Source organism: Vanellus vanellus (genome assembly GCF_965231255.1).
Source record: "Vanellus vanellus genome assembly, chromosome: 1".
Lineage (NCBI taxonomy): Eukaryota > Metazoa > Chordata > Aves > Charadriiformes > Charadriidae > Vanellus > Vanellus vanellus.
Window position 1 is genome coordinate 104,937,922 of NC_138905.1, and position 17,030 is coordinate 104,954,951.

Below are 17,030 nucleotides of genomic sequence, written 5' to 3' on the forward strand. Positions count from 1 at the left end.
AACCAGAAATGCTTTTCAAGTTGCACAAGTAGTTGCAGTTTCCCTATGCTGTGCCTATCTTTCATCTGTGGAACACTTAATGATTAATGGGGAACCCCGTGTAGGCACAGGAAACAAAGCCTTTGCATTGTATGTGAAGGAAAGTTAACAAATCTTGCTCTCAGCAGCTATAGTGTTGAAAGTATCTTGCCTCTGCAGACCCATGCATGTGCTTTGCCCCCCACCCCATGCTTACTGCGCTAACCTTTGCAAGGTTGTAAGCAAGCCATTAGGCACACGGCAGGGTCCCATCTCCGGGGTGAACACTGAGCATCAGTGAGAAACGAGAGCTTCAAGGAAGAGAAGGTGACTAAGTGACCTCAAACAAGCAGTGGTGACACTGCTCAATAGTTCTGTCCGAGGATGGGACATACCCATGGGATCTTGTGGGACTGCCACTAGATCTGAGACCCAGGTAGAGGAACATTAGCAGAAGACCTGCCTTTCCAAAGAACGGCTCAAACTCAGCTACCCACTCACAACAGCTGTACGCCTTTCAGTGAATCGTTTCAGGTAAATTCCTTCTGTAAGTTCAGGACAAAGCCATTAGAAATGTGCCATAATCGCTGTCATTATTTACGGTAGAGTAAGCTTACCAGTACAGAGGTGTCAACATTGTTCCTACTGTGCGCTCTCTCTCAGCGTACCATTGGACTGCCTTAAATGGGTGCCAAGTATAAGTCAGTTTTACTTATGATGGTTATCAAAGGTAATTCTTGCTAATTTATTATATGCCTTAAAGTTTTATTTGGATAGGCTTAGCTATAAAAATTGGGATACAATTTACCTTACCTTAAGCCTTTGTGACCTGAGGGGAAAAAACTAGAGAATTATCAGGGGGTTTATTACTTTGGGCTTTCTCTGCACTGTATTTTGCTGATTAAATCCATGTGTGGACTTACTTGCACCAGAGACAGTGTGTTAGGCAAAACAAAGGCCCTTGCGCTCTGACATAAGTATCCACACAAAGCATTTATTGCACTCTCTTGCACCCCACTAATTGAAAATAATCCCTTATTTGTTGTCCTCTAGCCTAGAGAGATAATCGGGGGAAAAAAAAAAAACCAACCAACAGTGCCAGAGCTCCACCTATCAGAAAGCCAGGCACTGAGAAACTGAATTAATGACTGTAGTACTCACTAGGGATAGATTATCCAGCCATCTCATCAGCCCTGCTCATTGTTATTAGAATAGCCCATTACCACGTATGTATTTTTGACTGTTTTCCCAGGACTGAAATTAAGTGAGTACACGCAAGTAGTAATGGCCAGATACATTTTATTTTTCCATAAAACAGACCTGATGATTTAGAAAATGTCTAGATAATAGGCCCACAGAAAGCAAAGGAGTTAATGTTCAAGACCACTTAGAAGCAGTGTGTACAAGTTAAGTGCTCTCTCTCTAGTGTACATTAAATTATCTCTGATACCTATTACAGTGACCATAGGCATATTCAGCTATGGAAATCAGGCTCTTGGATTTTAAAAACAAATATATTTTTATGGATGAATGCACTGCTATAACCCCTTAATTTAGAAGAAAACTTCAATTTAATAACTCAAAGGGGAGAAATTGTGGTACGTGCTCTCCTCAGGCTGTTCTCATCACTAGCGTAGCTCACCCACTACAGCAGAGAATGACTCAGCTGTAGCCTTTATCCACCATATGTATCGACAGATCATGGACTTTCCAAAAGGATGAAAAATAAATACAGTTGAGACGATTAGCACTCAGTGGTGGCATGCATTTGTGTACCTTCCATGTTACGTGACCTAATGTTATGTATGTTGAAACTACTACCCGATATATATAAATTTTATTTATACTCTAAGTTATTGTCTTAATTACAAAAGGCTTCCTAGAAATGCTATAAACCTGTATATCCCAACCCCCCATTCAATAAAATATTCTTATACATTTGGTATTGCAGGTAATGGTTTGTAGTTCTGCTTCGGTAACACTGCTTTTTTCAGTTGTGTATCATGCTGATGTGCTTATTCATTTTAGCATGCTGTAATAGTTAATTCAAGAGCAGACTTACCGTAACACTGTGATTTCTAGCCTTACAAAAAGTCTCACAAGTGAAGGCTAATTGCAGAAGCATAGCAAAATAGAATGAAAGGTGACACATAATACCATTTTCTTGCAAAAGAATGATAAAGGGCCAAGTGGAGGAAGCAGCCACCATTTAAACACATCTAGCTGTTGCCACGGAAATACAAACAAATTAGAGCAGAATTGTTTAAAGAAAAAAAGCTGGATGAAATCAATTTAATGTGCTGCAGCTGCAGCCGTTAGATTTAAAGAAAGTGGCAATTCATTTTTTTTTTTTTTTCCTGTAGGAACAACTTACTGGGTAATTGCCATCAATCACTCTTGATTGGGGGAAATCCCGTAGCTAAGACTTCTGAGGGGTAGCTCTAGAAACCTGCAAGTGAGTTTAGTTGGTTATTTGACTAAGGTGGGCTGCACTATTTTTCTTTGAGATGTTTGTGTGGTTTTTTTCTTGCTTTTACTTTTCCCATGGTAACTTTAGGCAGGGTGTTCATACTAGAATAGAGGACAAAACAAGACTTTATGGCAATGTATAAATCTGGTTCACCTGTCTCCGAAGTACTGCGTAGTATTCTGTCCCCCTCATCTGAAGGATACAACAGACCTAGAAAAGGCCCCTATACAGGCAAAGCTGATGATCAAAGGTAAGATGAATAACTAAGCTACTGTCTCTCTCCTAGATTTAACATGTGTGTATTGAATGCTATAGAGATCAACTGAATTATGAGCTGTGTCAAAAGGCTGGATGGAGCCAGGCTGTTCACCATCTTGCCTAATGTAAGAACTAGGAGTAGGCATGTAAAGCTGGAAAGAAGCTTAAGAAAAAACAGAAGTGGCAGTTCTTAATTGTGGTAGGGAAAAATCTGTGGAACTCCTCTACTAAAAATTATGGCTGCCAGAAGGTTATTTATATGGATAAGTTCACAGATGAGAAAGCCCCTCAAATCTGTTGTATATAGAGGAACTTACATATGGCTCTGGAAGTGCTCTAAATTGAAAATAGTTAGAGGCTGGAAGAGTATTAGGGGAGGAAGTGTCATCTATGTTTATCTTGTTCTCATATTTTCCTGGGCATTGCTTACAGGCACTTGTGGAGTAGGATTCTGCACAAGATGGACCTCAGTCTGCCCCAATAGTCATTTTTAGGCATGTGCACAATTACACTGTTGTTTTTGGATGGAGGACTTTTGGATTCAGTTGCTATTAAGGTGTCAGCAAGGATAAAAGAGCTTAAGGATTGAGTAGGGTTTTTTTAGTCTGCTAAGAGTGATTTTAAACCAATTTTTTTCTAAGTAGGGGATACAATTTTGTTATAGACAGCTACAACATACTGACTATAATTGAAATAAATATAAGCAAGCCTGCAAACCTACAACACTTCTCACTCTGCTACTGAAAGATTTTTTTATACAGATTAGAGCTGCGGGACTTAAAAGATAACTGTTAACAGAAACACTGGATAGATATTGACAGTAGCCCTAGTTCAGCAGTCTTACCGACACTAAAATTAAATGCCTTTATTACTGTTCATCAAAGACTGTGGATAGAGGAAAGAACTCATAATAGAATTATGCCCAATTTTGACAGTCATTAAAAGGATAAAGTGTCTTCATTCAGAAAGGACACAAGCCGTGGTGTTCAACCAAAATACAATCAATGAGTATCATTTTATACCTAACTAATTTCACATTATGGTTTCTCCTTCAGCACTTAGGAGCAGTACTTGGGCACTCAGTTACAGACAGAAGGGAATGCAAACTTGATCAAGTCTTTACTGAATGTTGAGTTTAAGTCAAAAGCCCGCAGGTAACTACAACAAATGTAATGGCTCAGGTCAAAAGAAAATTTATCAGAGCTAACAGGAGTCCAAAGAAAGCCCACTAAGAGACAGATGTGTAAGACTAACCCTACAGAAGACAAAGTCATTGCGGAATAAAAAGCCTTTATAAAAAGCCTTTTATTAGATTTTTACAAAATAACTTTAAAAAAAAAAAAAAGAAAATTCACCTCATGTCAGATATATGCAATATAAAAACTTACACATTCCTACCCACTACCTCACAGGTTCATAGTTAGTCCATTACTTCCTTCAAAGAGAAAGAACACCTGCATTTCTATGCCCAAAACCAGATGAAGGCTCACCTGTGCTTTTTCTTTCTCTGCCGATTTAAATCCTAAAAAGCAGATGGTGTGACAACAGTAGATTCACAGAGGTTACGGCTTCCTGCTACACTTTCTCTAGCAGCGAAGTCTCTTTATGAAGTTTCTCCTCCCCCGCCAGTTATCTTGTTTCACTCTTGGGAGGTATTTTGCTTTTCTCTTTTTAAAGCCACTTTTCTCTTTTTTAGCCCCACTAAATCAGCACAACTGAGGGGCAAATAATCTCCAGCAGAGTAAGGGCTGAGGAACTTCACACCATCTGGGAAGTCATAACTGGGAACTGCATTCTCAGACTTTGTCATCTATTTAAAATATCAACAGTCCTTATTTCATTAGCCCAATGCATTCCACTTAAAGCTAGAATCATGCTGATGCAGTTCAGAGACCATAGAAAAACCTTCACAGAACCAGAACACTTTTATTATAGTGTTTAGACAAGTAATTATCGGGTATCATCCAAAATTGTTCTCAAAACTAAAATTTAGATTTAGCTTATCAGTGTGATCAATTGCATCTTAGTAAACAATACAGTTATGCACAGTTATCTTCCATTAAGAAATACTGTAAAATATATACAAATGTTGTTTCAGGCAAACGTCCTTTTTGCAAGTGCACAAGTTGCATTTCTGAACTTCAGCACCGAGTCCCATCAAGTGTACACAGAGGTCTCGCCATAGTGTTTCGTGAAACCATCTTAATTGCAAATTTACTCACCTTTCAAAGACTCGCTCTGAAAAAAATCACAATGGTACAAGATTTATATACATAAAGGCACAGCAATTCTGTTGAAACCGGCTATGTTACAGTACAATAGAGTTCAATTAGTGCCTTTCATGCAACAAAGTTCACTAACAAATTTAAATCCTCTTCCAGTAAAATTAACTGCACAAGGATTGTATCCTTCCCTTTCTGTAAAAAGAATAACCAGCTATTATTTAAGCAACTCAAAGTTACTACAGGAACTAGAAAGAAGTACATAAAATGCTTTTTCTTTCTGCCTAAATTTGCTAGACCTTCAAGGCTATTTCTCATCAAAAGAAAATAGTTTCCAACTGAGAGCAAACGTGATGTTTCATTTGTGCTAAAATGACAGACTAAGATTTTTTCTAGAGTGATAGTTTTACAAAAATGATATATGTTATATAGATGCTGTCCTAGGAGGCATCACCACCAGCCCCAGAACAGCCAATTCTAAAGATAGATTAGGAACAGAGATAGAAGAAAACTTTGAATTTGGAGGACAGGTTCAGATCGAGTCTAAATAAATTTATTGTTAGAACTACATACCTGGTTGGTCCAGTGCTCGTGCAATGGACACACCAAGTGTACTTCTCCCTCTAAACTGATTCAAAATATTCTCCCCTTCTCCTTCCCCCAGTACCAACTTCAAATTGTAATTTCTGAAGCTCCAGTTTTCCTAGACATCAGTTGCATTGAAAGAGTATTTGCACTTTTTACATCTGTCTGTAGTTGAATAATTAGAAGGCAGATTGTGTATTGCCATCGAGCTAATCAACTCCCAAAGCTTTGAGCTGTCGTTCAATTTCTTCATCTGATATGGTAGCAGCTTTTGATGTTGATGCAGATGGCAAGCCTCTGGCAGCTGAGGGAGCTTTGGCCATCTAGAAGAAGACAGAAGTTTTCTTCAGTCAAAATAATACATGTTATGACAAGTTGACTTCTAGAATAAGACTGTAAAATAAAGGCTGCTAGAATAAACTATTTTAGAAAAGGGAATGATGAGGAAGAAGCACATGAACTTCGTAAAAATAGTCATACCTTTCCAGAGATTTCAATTCCTATCTCATCAAGCACTTGGTTAACAATATCTTGGCTCTCTTCCTCTTCATCAGAAGCATCAAAAATATCATCCAGAGTATCATTAACTTAGAAGAAAGAAAAAAAATCCACACAGCGTTAAGCAGAAAGGTTACTAAAATAAACCTAGTACCATCTTTCTACCCTCCCAGAATGTAGCAGTAGTACCACTGTGTAAGATAACAACAGAAAGCACCTGTATATTGTAGAGGCTTTCTTACCTCTGCCTTGCAAAGCCTGTGACCACAACTAGAGCAGCAACAGGGTAAAGCACGACTGCTTTTATAAAAATGCTTAGTTTCACCAAAATAGTTCATTTGCTTTCAACATCTGATGATTTCATCATTTCTTAAAAACGCCTTCTACAGTCCCACAAAAATCCCTTTCCTCTTCCCCCTCCAAGTAAGTTGCACAATTATTAATTACTCAGCTAATTTCTGAATTGCAACAATATGGTTCTGCGCAGTTGAGGTGTTAACATCTTGCTTAACAATATTGTTTTGAGTCCATGCTACATACTACGGCCAACACAGTGGCAGGGATTAGGATAGGAAGGAGACTGTGCTAGCAACACCAGGAAGTTTGGTGTTATTTAGTTAACAGTGGACAGATGTAATTGGCAACAAGAAATTTGCCATGCCCAAGAAGTTGTTTGTGGCTTAAAATAAAAAAAGACACAACCATCCCATTCCACCATGTACCTAAAGCTGAGATTATCAATAATATCTAAATTAAAACACACATGAAGAACTATCAGCCACAGAAAGAGCAATTTTTCAAGTCCCCCTACTAGTTACACCAATAAAGTTTTGAACCGGTCTCAAACCCTCTTCCCTTCCAGTATGTTCTTTCTAGAAGCATGATGGGTGTTTTCTATGAAGATGGGAAGGAATGGATTCTAGATTTAGCATCTAGAGCTACTAAAAAGCCTAAGGCTCGGCCTCGCTGCTCAGACGTGCATTGTTTTGTTTGCTCTTAATTTGCACTGTCAATCTCATTAATTGTAGAAATACAACTTCAAGCATCAGTATTTCTAGACTAATTCTACCCTTCCAATAGCACTGTGGGCTGCAGCTAGCTGGTCCCTGCAGTGCAGAACTTACTCATTTCTTCAGTCATTTCCATCTTCATGTTTTCCTTCTGGAAATTCTGCATAGTTTGCAGTGTCTTTTGTGGATCCATTTTCTTATTAACTGCTTGCATCGTCTATTAATATTGAAAAAAGCCTTAATCATACCATGAAACATTAGTAGATACCAATACATACATTAGGAAGGAATAAGACTTTTCTAACAAAAGAACCTTTCAGTCCAAATTTAACTTTCCTTGTCTCTTTACATCCCATGAGAACTGTAGATACACAACAGATCAATAGTACAGTCTGCACCTAGTAAGAAATATTGCTATCTACTAGTCTAATAGATATGCTTTTAAATGTATGCGTCTTTCTTGCACCATGACCCTTCTCCTGGCCTTATATTAGGAAAAATCTGCCTGATCTAAATGAAAATAATGGGACAATATTTCCTAACTTGCAGGCTATACACTTTAAAGAGGTAAATGGCTGCAGGTTTTTCATTCAGTAAGGAACATTTATCTGAAAAACCACTAGAGGACAGACATTAAATTGCAATTGTTTATTTATCTTATAATTTAATCGAAAAATTACTTTTCTCTGAAAAGCAAATATCGAAATGTTCAGGAAGTACATATTAGCTTAGGGTGAAGCTTTGTAACGGGTAGTGATCTTTCTGTGTCAGTGTAATAAACTTCACCTGTTTTACTTCAAGTGTTCAGCACTGCCTTTGCAGGCACCAGTACTCAGTATTTTCTTCTTTCCTAAGAAGCAAGCTACTGTATCTCTCACGGGACGTCAAAACCTAAATATAGACACCAGCAATTCAAATGTAAAGTCTAACCATCTTTGAGAAGATAAAAGGGTTGGTTAATTAAAAGGGATGCTATCAAGCTACTACAGCCGCTACGGGCTTCATAGCAGCTCTTCTGCCTTTATGTCTGAGTTTGTTTAAAGTGATAATGTATTACGCTTCTAATGTTACTTGAATTTCAAAGACTGTGTTCATAGTCACATTATTTGAATTCAAGAAGTTGTTCTGGACTTAAAGGGTATTGGTTCTTTAGAGTTCTTTTACAAGAGTTATAGATGGACATCAAAAATATTTGCACTAAACTGATATAGAGTTTATATATCTTCAGAAAATAAAGGTCAGATGCATGATTAAAAGAAACAGGTAACTATCAATTGGACTTTAATATGTCCAAAATTAATGCCATACATGCTAAAAAGTATATAGGAAATACTTTGAAAGCTTCACATTCATATATTTGTCTTGCTCATTGAGGCAACTGATTCCATATATTTTTCACTGATGGTTGCATACGATTAAGAAGAGTCTATAAGCTTCAAAACGAATGACTGAATACATTCTTTTTTTTTTAAGCTTCCCATCCTGATAAGGCAAAATACTCACTTGAAAAGTGACCAGAAGAATTTAACACCTTCCTCCCCAATAACACTACACAAACTAGTCCATAGAAATACCTGCTGCGTATCAAAAAAAGGTCAATTTTCTGGATGCTGGTTAATTTATTTTTTTACTATTTTGGGGTTTTTTTCTACTGATTTAACCTTCATAATTAGACTACTGATACTTTGGCTTTCAGAAATTTAACCCAAGACATCTTGTAGACAAAACCAAGTCAAGCATGTAATAATTAAAAAGCAAGACCAACTTGTTCATGTGCAACACTGTTGTAGGAATACAGCATAAGCTGTTTAACTTGATCAGTTGTGGAGTCAGACAAGCCCCTTGCTTTGTGGGTTAGTCATGGAGGATGGAAAGTTTGCTACAGAGCCACAACTATATCACTGAATGGCTGATATCTGCCAACATACTGCTTCTAAAAGATATCTGACACCAAAGCCTTAGCAGTAATTACTTTCTGCGCTAAGTTGTGTTGCATTGTTGCGTTTAACTGGCACGTAACTGGATTTAACTTGGACTGTGATAAAAGCCCAACTTGTCTACAATGATGAGCACGAATTCTGTTTCCTACACCTCAAGATGAACAATCCTGCTCACCAAAAGCAAACTCCCCGTTTATCAATTCAGGGAAATAGGGAAAAGTTCACAACTAACTCAAGATAACAGATTTTTCAGACTCTCTTACGAGATGAGATTTGTGAGAAAACTTAATGCAATACTGTTTCCTTAGAGCATGGAGAGTGAGAATGAGAGGGAACTCCAAATTAGATTTCCTTAGGACCTTAAGATCTGAAGCAATAACCCACTTTTTGCACATGACAAAGCTACTGTGACACACTGCCTTGATTTCTAGACGAAGCATGCCCTACTTTTTCCCAATAAAAACTGCTTGTGACAAGATCTACTGGCAAGGCACTGCAGTGGTATGGTTTGGGTTTTTTTTTTTTTGATGTACTAAAAGAGTTCTTCTGCTGGCTTTAGAGTTTATTTTCATCATGCAAACATTTGACAGGTGTCTAGCCCAAGAAAATATGCTTAGTTAGGTGCTAACTGGTAGGATTAACTAGACAAAAATTTAGTAATATGCAAATTTCATTTCCCTACTGACACCTCAACACCATTTAGGGTATTAAGCAGTAAATTTTATCCCTTCGATTCTCTTATACAAAATAACACAACTTCTGCAACCATACAGTGCATTTTAACATAAAAGAATGTCTTGTAACACCTTACTTTTGCTGTAGTCGACATAGCTCCTGCCATCTTCATCTGAGAGTTCATGACCTTTGTTTGAGTCGACATAGAAGTGACTTTAGAGCTGACAGCATATGTTCGATTTTTCTGCTTCCGCAGTTGTACAAGCTGTTTTGCTAGCACTTTACAGGCTTCTTTATTACCAGTCTTAGCCATTTTCTTTATTTCCAGTTCCTGTTAAAAAAGGTGTAAGATTAATTCTACAGTATTTTCATTCAAACAAAGACTATAATTAAGCCTATTAGCCTACACTAATAATTTAATTCCAAAAGTTAACTCTCCTCTTTATTTTTTTAAGATATTTAAAGTTATATAAATAGTCTTCCTTGCTTTCCTACCAAGGCTATTTAGTGGAATAAATGCAATGCTGTTATGATTTGACCAGAAGAAAATTACATAACAAAACTGATTTTGAGTATGGCAGCACACAGCTCCCCAAAAGACTTCAACTTCTGCATAACGTCAAATTCACTTATATGTGCACATTAAATTCCATATCTGGATAGGGAGTAACACTTCAAACAAACAAAAAAAACCCAACCCAAACAAGTGAAGAAATTATTACAGCCAGCCAACTATTAGTGCCATGACTCTAATCATGTTTGATTTCTTGCATTCACGGGCAATCAAGCCAAGCCGTATCGCCCATGGAAGAAACGGGGAGTTCACAGACTCTTTTTGACACTTTCTCGTCCTCGAGAGAGTCTCACAACTTTTTTGAGGAAGAAGTAGATAAAGTTAGATGAGCGATAATTATAGGCTGTTTGCCCACATAATTTAGTTGGACTTAACTTCACACATAATAGAAGTGGTATAATTTATCTACAACAACATGTGCTTAAACCTTAAGAATGACACTTCTGGCTTACAAAAAAACCCTAAACCCAAATCAATCAATTCAAGGAGAAATAGCAAGCTATTTACCCAGAGGTACCAGGAAAATTTGTTTGGCATGAATAATCTTGTCAGATGGGATTTTTCAAAGTATGCCTTCTGATTTGTGACTTCATAATGTAAACTCTTCAAATAATTTTTCCTTTTCAGCCTTTTTAAGGAGGGCTTGATATAGTATCTTGGTTCTTTGTATATGTCCAAATGTACATTTTGATTTTTACCATTAAGTAAAAGCAGCCTTCAAAGACCAGCTTTCTGCTGTGATTCTTCAGGAGAATATACCTGGTACAGGAATACAGTTGCTTCACTTTATGTGCACTGGTAGTCCAGAAAACTGCACTTATAAGAAGATATGTTGGTCTGGAAAAGTAAATACTGGTCACCAGGATATGCAAAACAGTCATGTTTAAAGGCAAGTGTAAACTGGCCCACTGCATTGGCTTTACTACTAGGAAAGATCATGGTTAAGTTTACTATAGAGATGGCACTGGCACAAGATCTTCTCTGTAAATCCATAATTTCTGAAAGGCTGTGTCATACATACTATTTTTAATCCAAGAAGGTACAGATTGGCAAGTAAGGAGCATGAGACTGTTCAAATATTAGAGGCCTAAAATATATGTAATGCTGTCTCTGTAGCTCCCAGAGACCACAAAAACAAATTTCTATTAGCATGCCCAGAATATTATCTTCTTTTTTCATCTCCTCAAGTATTGTGAAGGATAGGAGGGATTAGCTTGCCCACTTGCAAACAGTAGTTTGCACCCAGGTTTTCACAGCAAACATTTGAAAATAGGGATTTTCTCACTGAGATGAAATACCTAAGTAGCATTTATAATCTGATTTTCAAAGCAAAATACAAACCTACATCAACCATTGGTAAATCACTGCAGATAATCCAACTGCAGAAATCAAACCCTATATATAGATGATTTTATTCTTAACCAAGAAGAATTTGGATAAAGAGCTGAAATAAGTTATTTACTTTTCAGAGGTTTGGGGCAAGCTTATTAAAGTCAGTTATGTTCCTCTGGAAAAAAAAAAAAAAAAAAAAATCAGTAACCTCATATGACTATATGAATTTTGAACTGAAACAGAACTGTCTACATACTTCAAGGTATTTTTATGCGTAGAATTAATATAACTAGGTTTTCTCAGAGCAGTATCTCATAGTTAAGGAAAAAAAAGTCTGTCTGAAGAAAGTACATAACAAAATGCTCTGAGATTGACTGTCAAGCCCTCGGTCCTTTTTCACCTGATCTGACTCTGAAAATTAGTATTTATTGTCCATTGATTCTCTCACTCTAACAGCAAATTTTAACTTTTTCAAAGACATATTATACTTCTCCTTTCTTCTCCTCAGAAATCCAACATTTCTGACATAATTTATTGTAGTCAGTAATCAAAATTTCAACCTGAGTATTCATTAAAATTGAGGTTATTTCCAGAGTCAGAATATTTCATACTGAAAAATGCCTTCTCCATGAGTAACCTATTATAACTTACATGTTCAAGGCTTCCAAAAACAGTGTCTCTGACCTCTTTTAGTTTTATGCCCACCTCTCGGTATTCATGCGACCTGCTGCCATGAAACAACACCTCAATAGCTACTGGAACAGTGGCTGGATTTGCATAGCTTTTCCCACAGTCTGAGCATGTCTTCATGCATCAAACTCCACCATCTGTCACATCCATTTATCCAATTATACTGCCACACAGGTGCAGCATCCAGCAGCACTGAATACTTGATAGCTCACACACACAAAGTTTTAAATAGATCTTAATTTAGGCAGATAGTTTTACTATTATTAGCTAGTTTTAGGGAAGTTCTATGTGAATGAAAACAACAACCCTATGGGGTATTGATGATATCCTCTGTTTTTTCAAGCACTCTCTCCCATAGTCATAGTAACATATGATAGCACTGACACACACTTCTAGTTTTTCCACCACAAGACCACTGACTTACAAGGCTGTTAGAAAAAACCTTCCGAAGGCTAGAGAATGCTAAGAACCTAAGGGGAAAATGAACGTAGTTATTTAATCTAAACACATTGTTTCAGGCTTTTCCTATGTTAAAGGCTGAGAGTAAGTTTTAGACAGTAAACTTTTTCTGACACAATTTTAATAACTGAAAAGTCAAAAAGGGGAAGAAATCTTTTTTAGTGTTCAATTATTATACACTGAGTTGCATCTTTTGCACTTTGTAAGTTTTCTGTTATATTGGGGGTGTGTCTTTGTTTTTAAAGAGTAAAATAAAGTTGCCTGAGCTACTTACCAGTTGTTTTTCTTGTTTTTCGAGTGCTGCTCTGTCTCTGGTTATAGCCCTCTGTGTACCTCTTAACTCCCGATTCTGCTCCTTTATTATATCTGGAAAGAAAAGATTTATAGCTGGGAAAAGTTTTCAAGACTACATAAAAACCTTATCTGCTAAGCATTCTGCAGACATGCAGTATGTTTGACAGCCTTCCTTTGTTCAGAATGAACTGTCAGCTTTTCAAATATATGAAACATTAGCAAAATACACTTTTATGTACACAACGTGATTACGTTTCAGCAGCATAGGCCATATCCCATAACAAAAAGGCTATTTTACCTGGTATGTTTCTTTGCACTATAACCATAGCAAGAGTCTTAACCACACAGCAAGGGTTAGGTACACACTTTTCTGCAAGTTCAACCCTAACTCCGCAATAACATGTTCACTGTGACCCCACTGCTTTTCCACTAGTCAGGCCTAACTGCAACAGGTAGATCAGCTGAAGAAAGGTTATGTTCGAGATCTCAGAGCAGTTAAGGAGTTCCCAAGTCCATTAAAACAGTGAAGACACTCCTAGATGTGCATCCTGGATCTTGCTGTTTTCTGTCCTTATTCTGGTTTGATGGAGATTAGTTTCCTCCACAAATGTACCACATCTGTGCAGCCCAACTTCAAGTCAGACTATAAAACAATAGTGTTTGAACTTTTTCAATAAGCAGATGCTTAAGAATAATAAGATATGAAAGTGGAGGCCTTGATAGCAAATTATAGTTTCCTGACAACTGATGTAGCCAGCAGAAGCTTGAACGCTGCCTATCAGGTGAAACATATCATCTCATAGGAGTTTTGTCCACTGTACTATTTCAGAGTTACGTACTGGTAACACCCACTTATTAAAGCAAGTATTATTTACAATATTGGTATCAATCATGCTAGCTGCAATTAGCTTTTGTTAGAATTTACAGCACATGCTTAGCTGTGATTCACCTGGGCAAAGGTAGAGAGGTCTGCATCTGACTCAGCATCCTTTTATAGAGGAAAGAAGTTAGTACTTTTAGGAAGGGATTCATCTGCTCCTAATGTATGTGTTTACATGACATTAGATAAACTTTGGGTAAGAGTTTAAAAGGAGCAGACTGTCACATAAACTTTGTTTAGAGCTCCCTCTTCTAATCCACGGATGTAACACCATGGCAGGGCACTGCTATTGTATTTATAAAGTTTGAAGCATGTGAAAAATCAACACATACAGGCAGAGTTACTAACAGAAATAAAGGCATGAAGGATTAATTCTAGAAACCACAGCCACCCATTTAATTTTTCAAGGCTTGCAACTGTTTCTTTCCGTTTGAAGAAAAAATTTTCACATTCTTCGTTCCCACAATCAGAAATACTGTAAAACATCCATTGCTGAAATTATTTCAGCCTTAATTAATAGGTTTGACTTGGAAAACCCCCAAACCTTCAGCAGCATTTTAAAGAGGACATATACACTACCACCCTTCCATCAATTGTTTTTGGCCAAATAAATACATATTCCAAACAAACCCTGTGAAAAAGAGACTTGTTTTTATAGTACTACTACTGCTCCGAGAACTGCACACAAAATATCTTCAGGAGATACAGACTTTTCAATGGATAATAATTAAGAGCTGAAAGATGACACTGAATATAACATTGTGTTCTTCACACTGGGAAAGCAGCAGTGAAAATTATTCTGAAAATAATGCTACAGGCAAGTAATTTTGAAGGTAGACAAACGTATGTTACTTGCACTGCTGCACTTGCGAAAATGAAAGAAAAAGCTTAATAGCCACATACAAGACTGTCTTTTCTATCTACAACAACTATTAAAAATCACTTAGTGAAGAAAGCTTGAGAAGTAGGAGCTTCAAGACGGTAAGTAACAAGAACTATACTTAAGTCAGGAGACAATAAGGGTAAGCACGACGCTTATTTCTGTTGCTTCTGATCTCACATAGTGGCTCAAACTAAGGACAGTAATAAACTGAAAAAAACAGCTATCTGCAGTTACAGGCCCTGTCATTTATTTTTGCAAGCAAAGGCCAAGATAAAAATTTGGTTCTTGTTTCTCTGTGATAACTGACGCAAATTCCAAGCTGTACTCTGGCAGACAGAAGAAGACAGGGTATTCCTGGGACAGCCTTTTGCCGACAGCCTCTCCCATGTGTCACACTGCCGCCTCGCACACCAGGATAAGGAGGAAGCACCTCCATTCTTGAAAACAGGTTGGACAGGAGACACCCAACAGGGCTTGACTTGGACCCTAAAATCTGCCTTGGTCATGGAAGCTTAGTGCCACCTCCTCCTTCCGCCCCTCTCAGGTGTTGCACCAAAAATGGGAAGAGACAAGTGGGAAACATACGTGTTCTCCCTCGGTGACGTTCAATTGGTTGACGCACAGCGTCATTTTTGGCGAGCCGTTTTCGAACGAGGACCCACCTGGTCTGACGCAGGGCACCCAGCCTGACAGACAGCCCAGCTCTGGGGGTGTCGCCAGCCCCTGCCCCACCGCCACCCTTGGGGCACACCCACGCAGAGGGCCGACCGTCGCCCACGGGCCCGCTGCCAGGTAAGCGGTCTTTTTTTTTTGGCTTTTACTTTGCAGACCGTGATTTCTGCCTAAGTTTGAGCGTTTAAGCGAGGGGCTGGCTACAAAAAAAAAAAAAAAAACAAAACCAAACAAACAAAAAAAAAAAAAACCCACACGTCAAGACCAACTTGGCTTCGTACGCGGGGCTTTAAAACAAGGCGGGCGGGCAAGCGGTGGCGGCTGGGCACCTGCCCCGGCCGAGCGGCGCCTCCCGCAGCCTGCGGCCGTCCTCCGCCGCCTTCTCCCGGCCGCAGCAAGCCGGCTCCCGCAGGACCCGCACCTCCCTCTTCGTTCTCGGCTTCAGCAACTCTTGGCGGGCCTGTTTTGTTTCCCTCGCTGCCAGCGAGAGACGTCGTTCCTCCTCCTACTCCCTCAGCGGCATCACCGCGGCACGGCTCCCATCAGGTCTCGCCCCGGCCCGGCCGCCCCACAGGGCCCGATGATCCAGGAACTCCCCCCGCCTCGCTGTCCCCGGGGGCCGGCCCGGCCCGGGGACTCTCCCCGCCGCCCCGCCTGTCCCGGTGAGTCACCCCGGGCGGGCTGTGGCCTCCTCCGTTCCCTACGAGTTCCCGCTCCGCCGGGACACAGGGCCCGAAGCCGCCCCGCAGGCACCGCCGCCGCCACCCCCGGACTACCCCCTTCCCCGAGCCCAGACCACCCCCGGGTTCCGCGCCCGGGACCCTACGGGGGCTGGGGGCAGCTGTCCCCGGGCTGCGGGGGGAGGGGGTTGGGAGGGGAGGGGAGAGGTCCTTCCTCCGGCGCCGGTGGCTCCGCGCCCCACTCACCGTCCACAGTCTTCTTCTTGAAGAGCGAGGCCATGGCGGCAGCCAGACCCGGAGCCGCCGGACCCCCTACCGCCGCCGCCTCAGCAAGCTCCTGCCTCCTCCCGCAGGTGACCAGGAAGCGGCCGGGCCGCGCAGACCCGCCCGGCTCCGCCTCCCCCGCCCGCCAAGGGGCGGGCCGGGGCCGGGGCGGGCCGGGTCTCACCGCCGCGCTGCCCCCGCGCTGCCCCCGCCTACACCGCGGCGGTGGCTGAGCGTGTGGGGAGCAGGGCTGCGCTCCCCGCCGGGGAGTCACTGCCCGGGGAGGGACGGGGCGCCCACAGCACCTCCCTCCCTCCCTCCCGGGTTTGGTGGTGGTGGTGGTGGTGGTGGTGGTGGTGGTGGTGGTGGTGGTGGTGGTGAGCTGGGCCATCGTGGCTTCCCGCTCCGTGCACCGCTGAAAGGTTTAGGTTTCCTTCGTGTCTACCTAATTATTAAAAATGAATTACATTCAGCAGTGCCGTGCTCTTTCAGGTGGCTGTAGGGATTTGGGCTGGGATGGCAATGAATGGCGTGCGGGGTTCAGTTCCCACCCGTGTTGCGCTGGGTGGCACAGGCGGGCAGCGGTGCGAGGCCTGTGTCCAGCACGGCGCTGCGGCAGCCTTGGC

General features: G+C 40.4%; 1 protein-coding gene across 2 annotated transcripts; it reads right to left on the reverse strand.

The window, feature by feature from the left end:
* Nucleotides 1-4,033: 4,033 nt before the first annotated feature.
* On the reverse strand, nucleotides 4,034-16,503 carry CHMP2B (charged multivesicular body protein 2B). Of its 2 annotated transcripts, XM_082498394.1 has the most exons (6): nucleotides 16,387-16,503; nucleotides 13,006-13,097; nucleotides 9,813-10,007; nucleotides 7,176-7,278; nucleotides 6,034-6,140; nucleotides 4,034-5,876 (listed from the first exon to the last, which is right to left on the reverse strand). In XM_082498394.1, exons 1-6 carry the CDS (start codon nucleotides 16,418-16,420, stop codon nucleotides 5,763-5,765), a joined length of 645 nt encoding a protein of 214 aa, XP_082354520.1. In that variant the 5' UTR covers nucleotides 16,421-16,503; the 3' UTR covers nucleotides 4,034-5,762. The 2 variants fall into 2 exon arrangements, with proteins under 2 accessions (XP_082354520.1, XP_082354521.1); XM_082498395.1 differs by lacking the exons at nucleotides 13,006-13,097; nucleotides 16,387-16,503 and adding an exon at nucleotides 10,758-10,807.
* Nucleotides 16,504-17,030: the final 527 nt, after the last annotated feature.

Bases quoted from the DNA above. Each gene is read 5' to 3' on its own strand.
- CHMP2B (XM_082498394.1), bottom strand. From the start codon at position 16,420: ATGGCCTCGCTCTTCAAGAAGAAGACTGTGGACG. The intron at 13,098-16,386 runs GTGAGTGGGGCG...TTTTCTTTCCAG, and splicing joins CAAGAAGAAGACTGTGGACG to ATATAATAAAGGAGCAGAAT. The intron at 5,877-6,033 runs GTATGACTATTT...GTCTTCTTCTAG, and splicing joins GAATTGAAATCTCTGGAAAG to ATGGCCAAAGCTCCCTCAGC.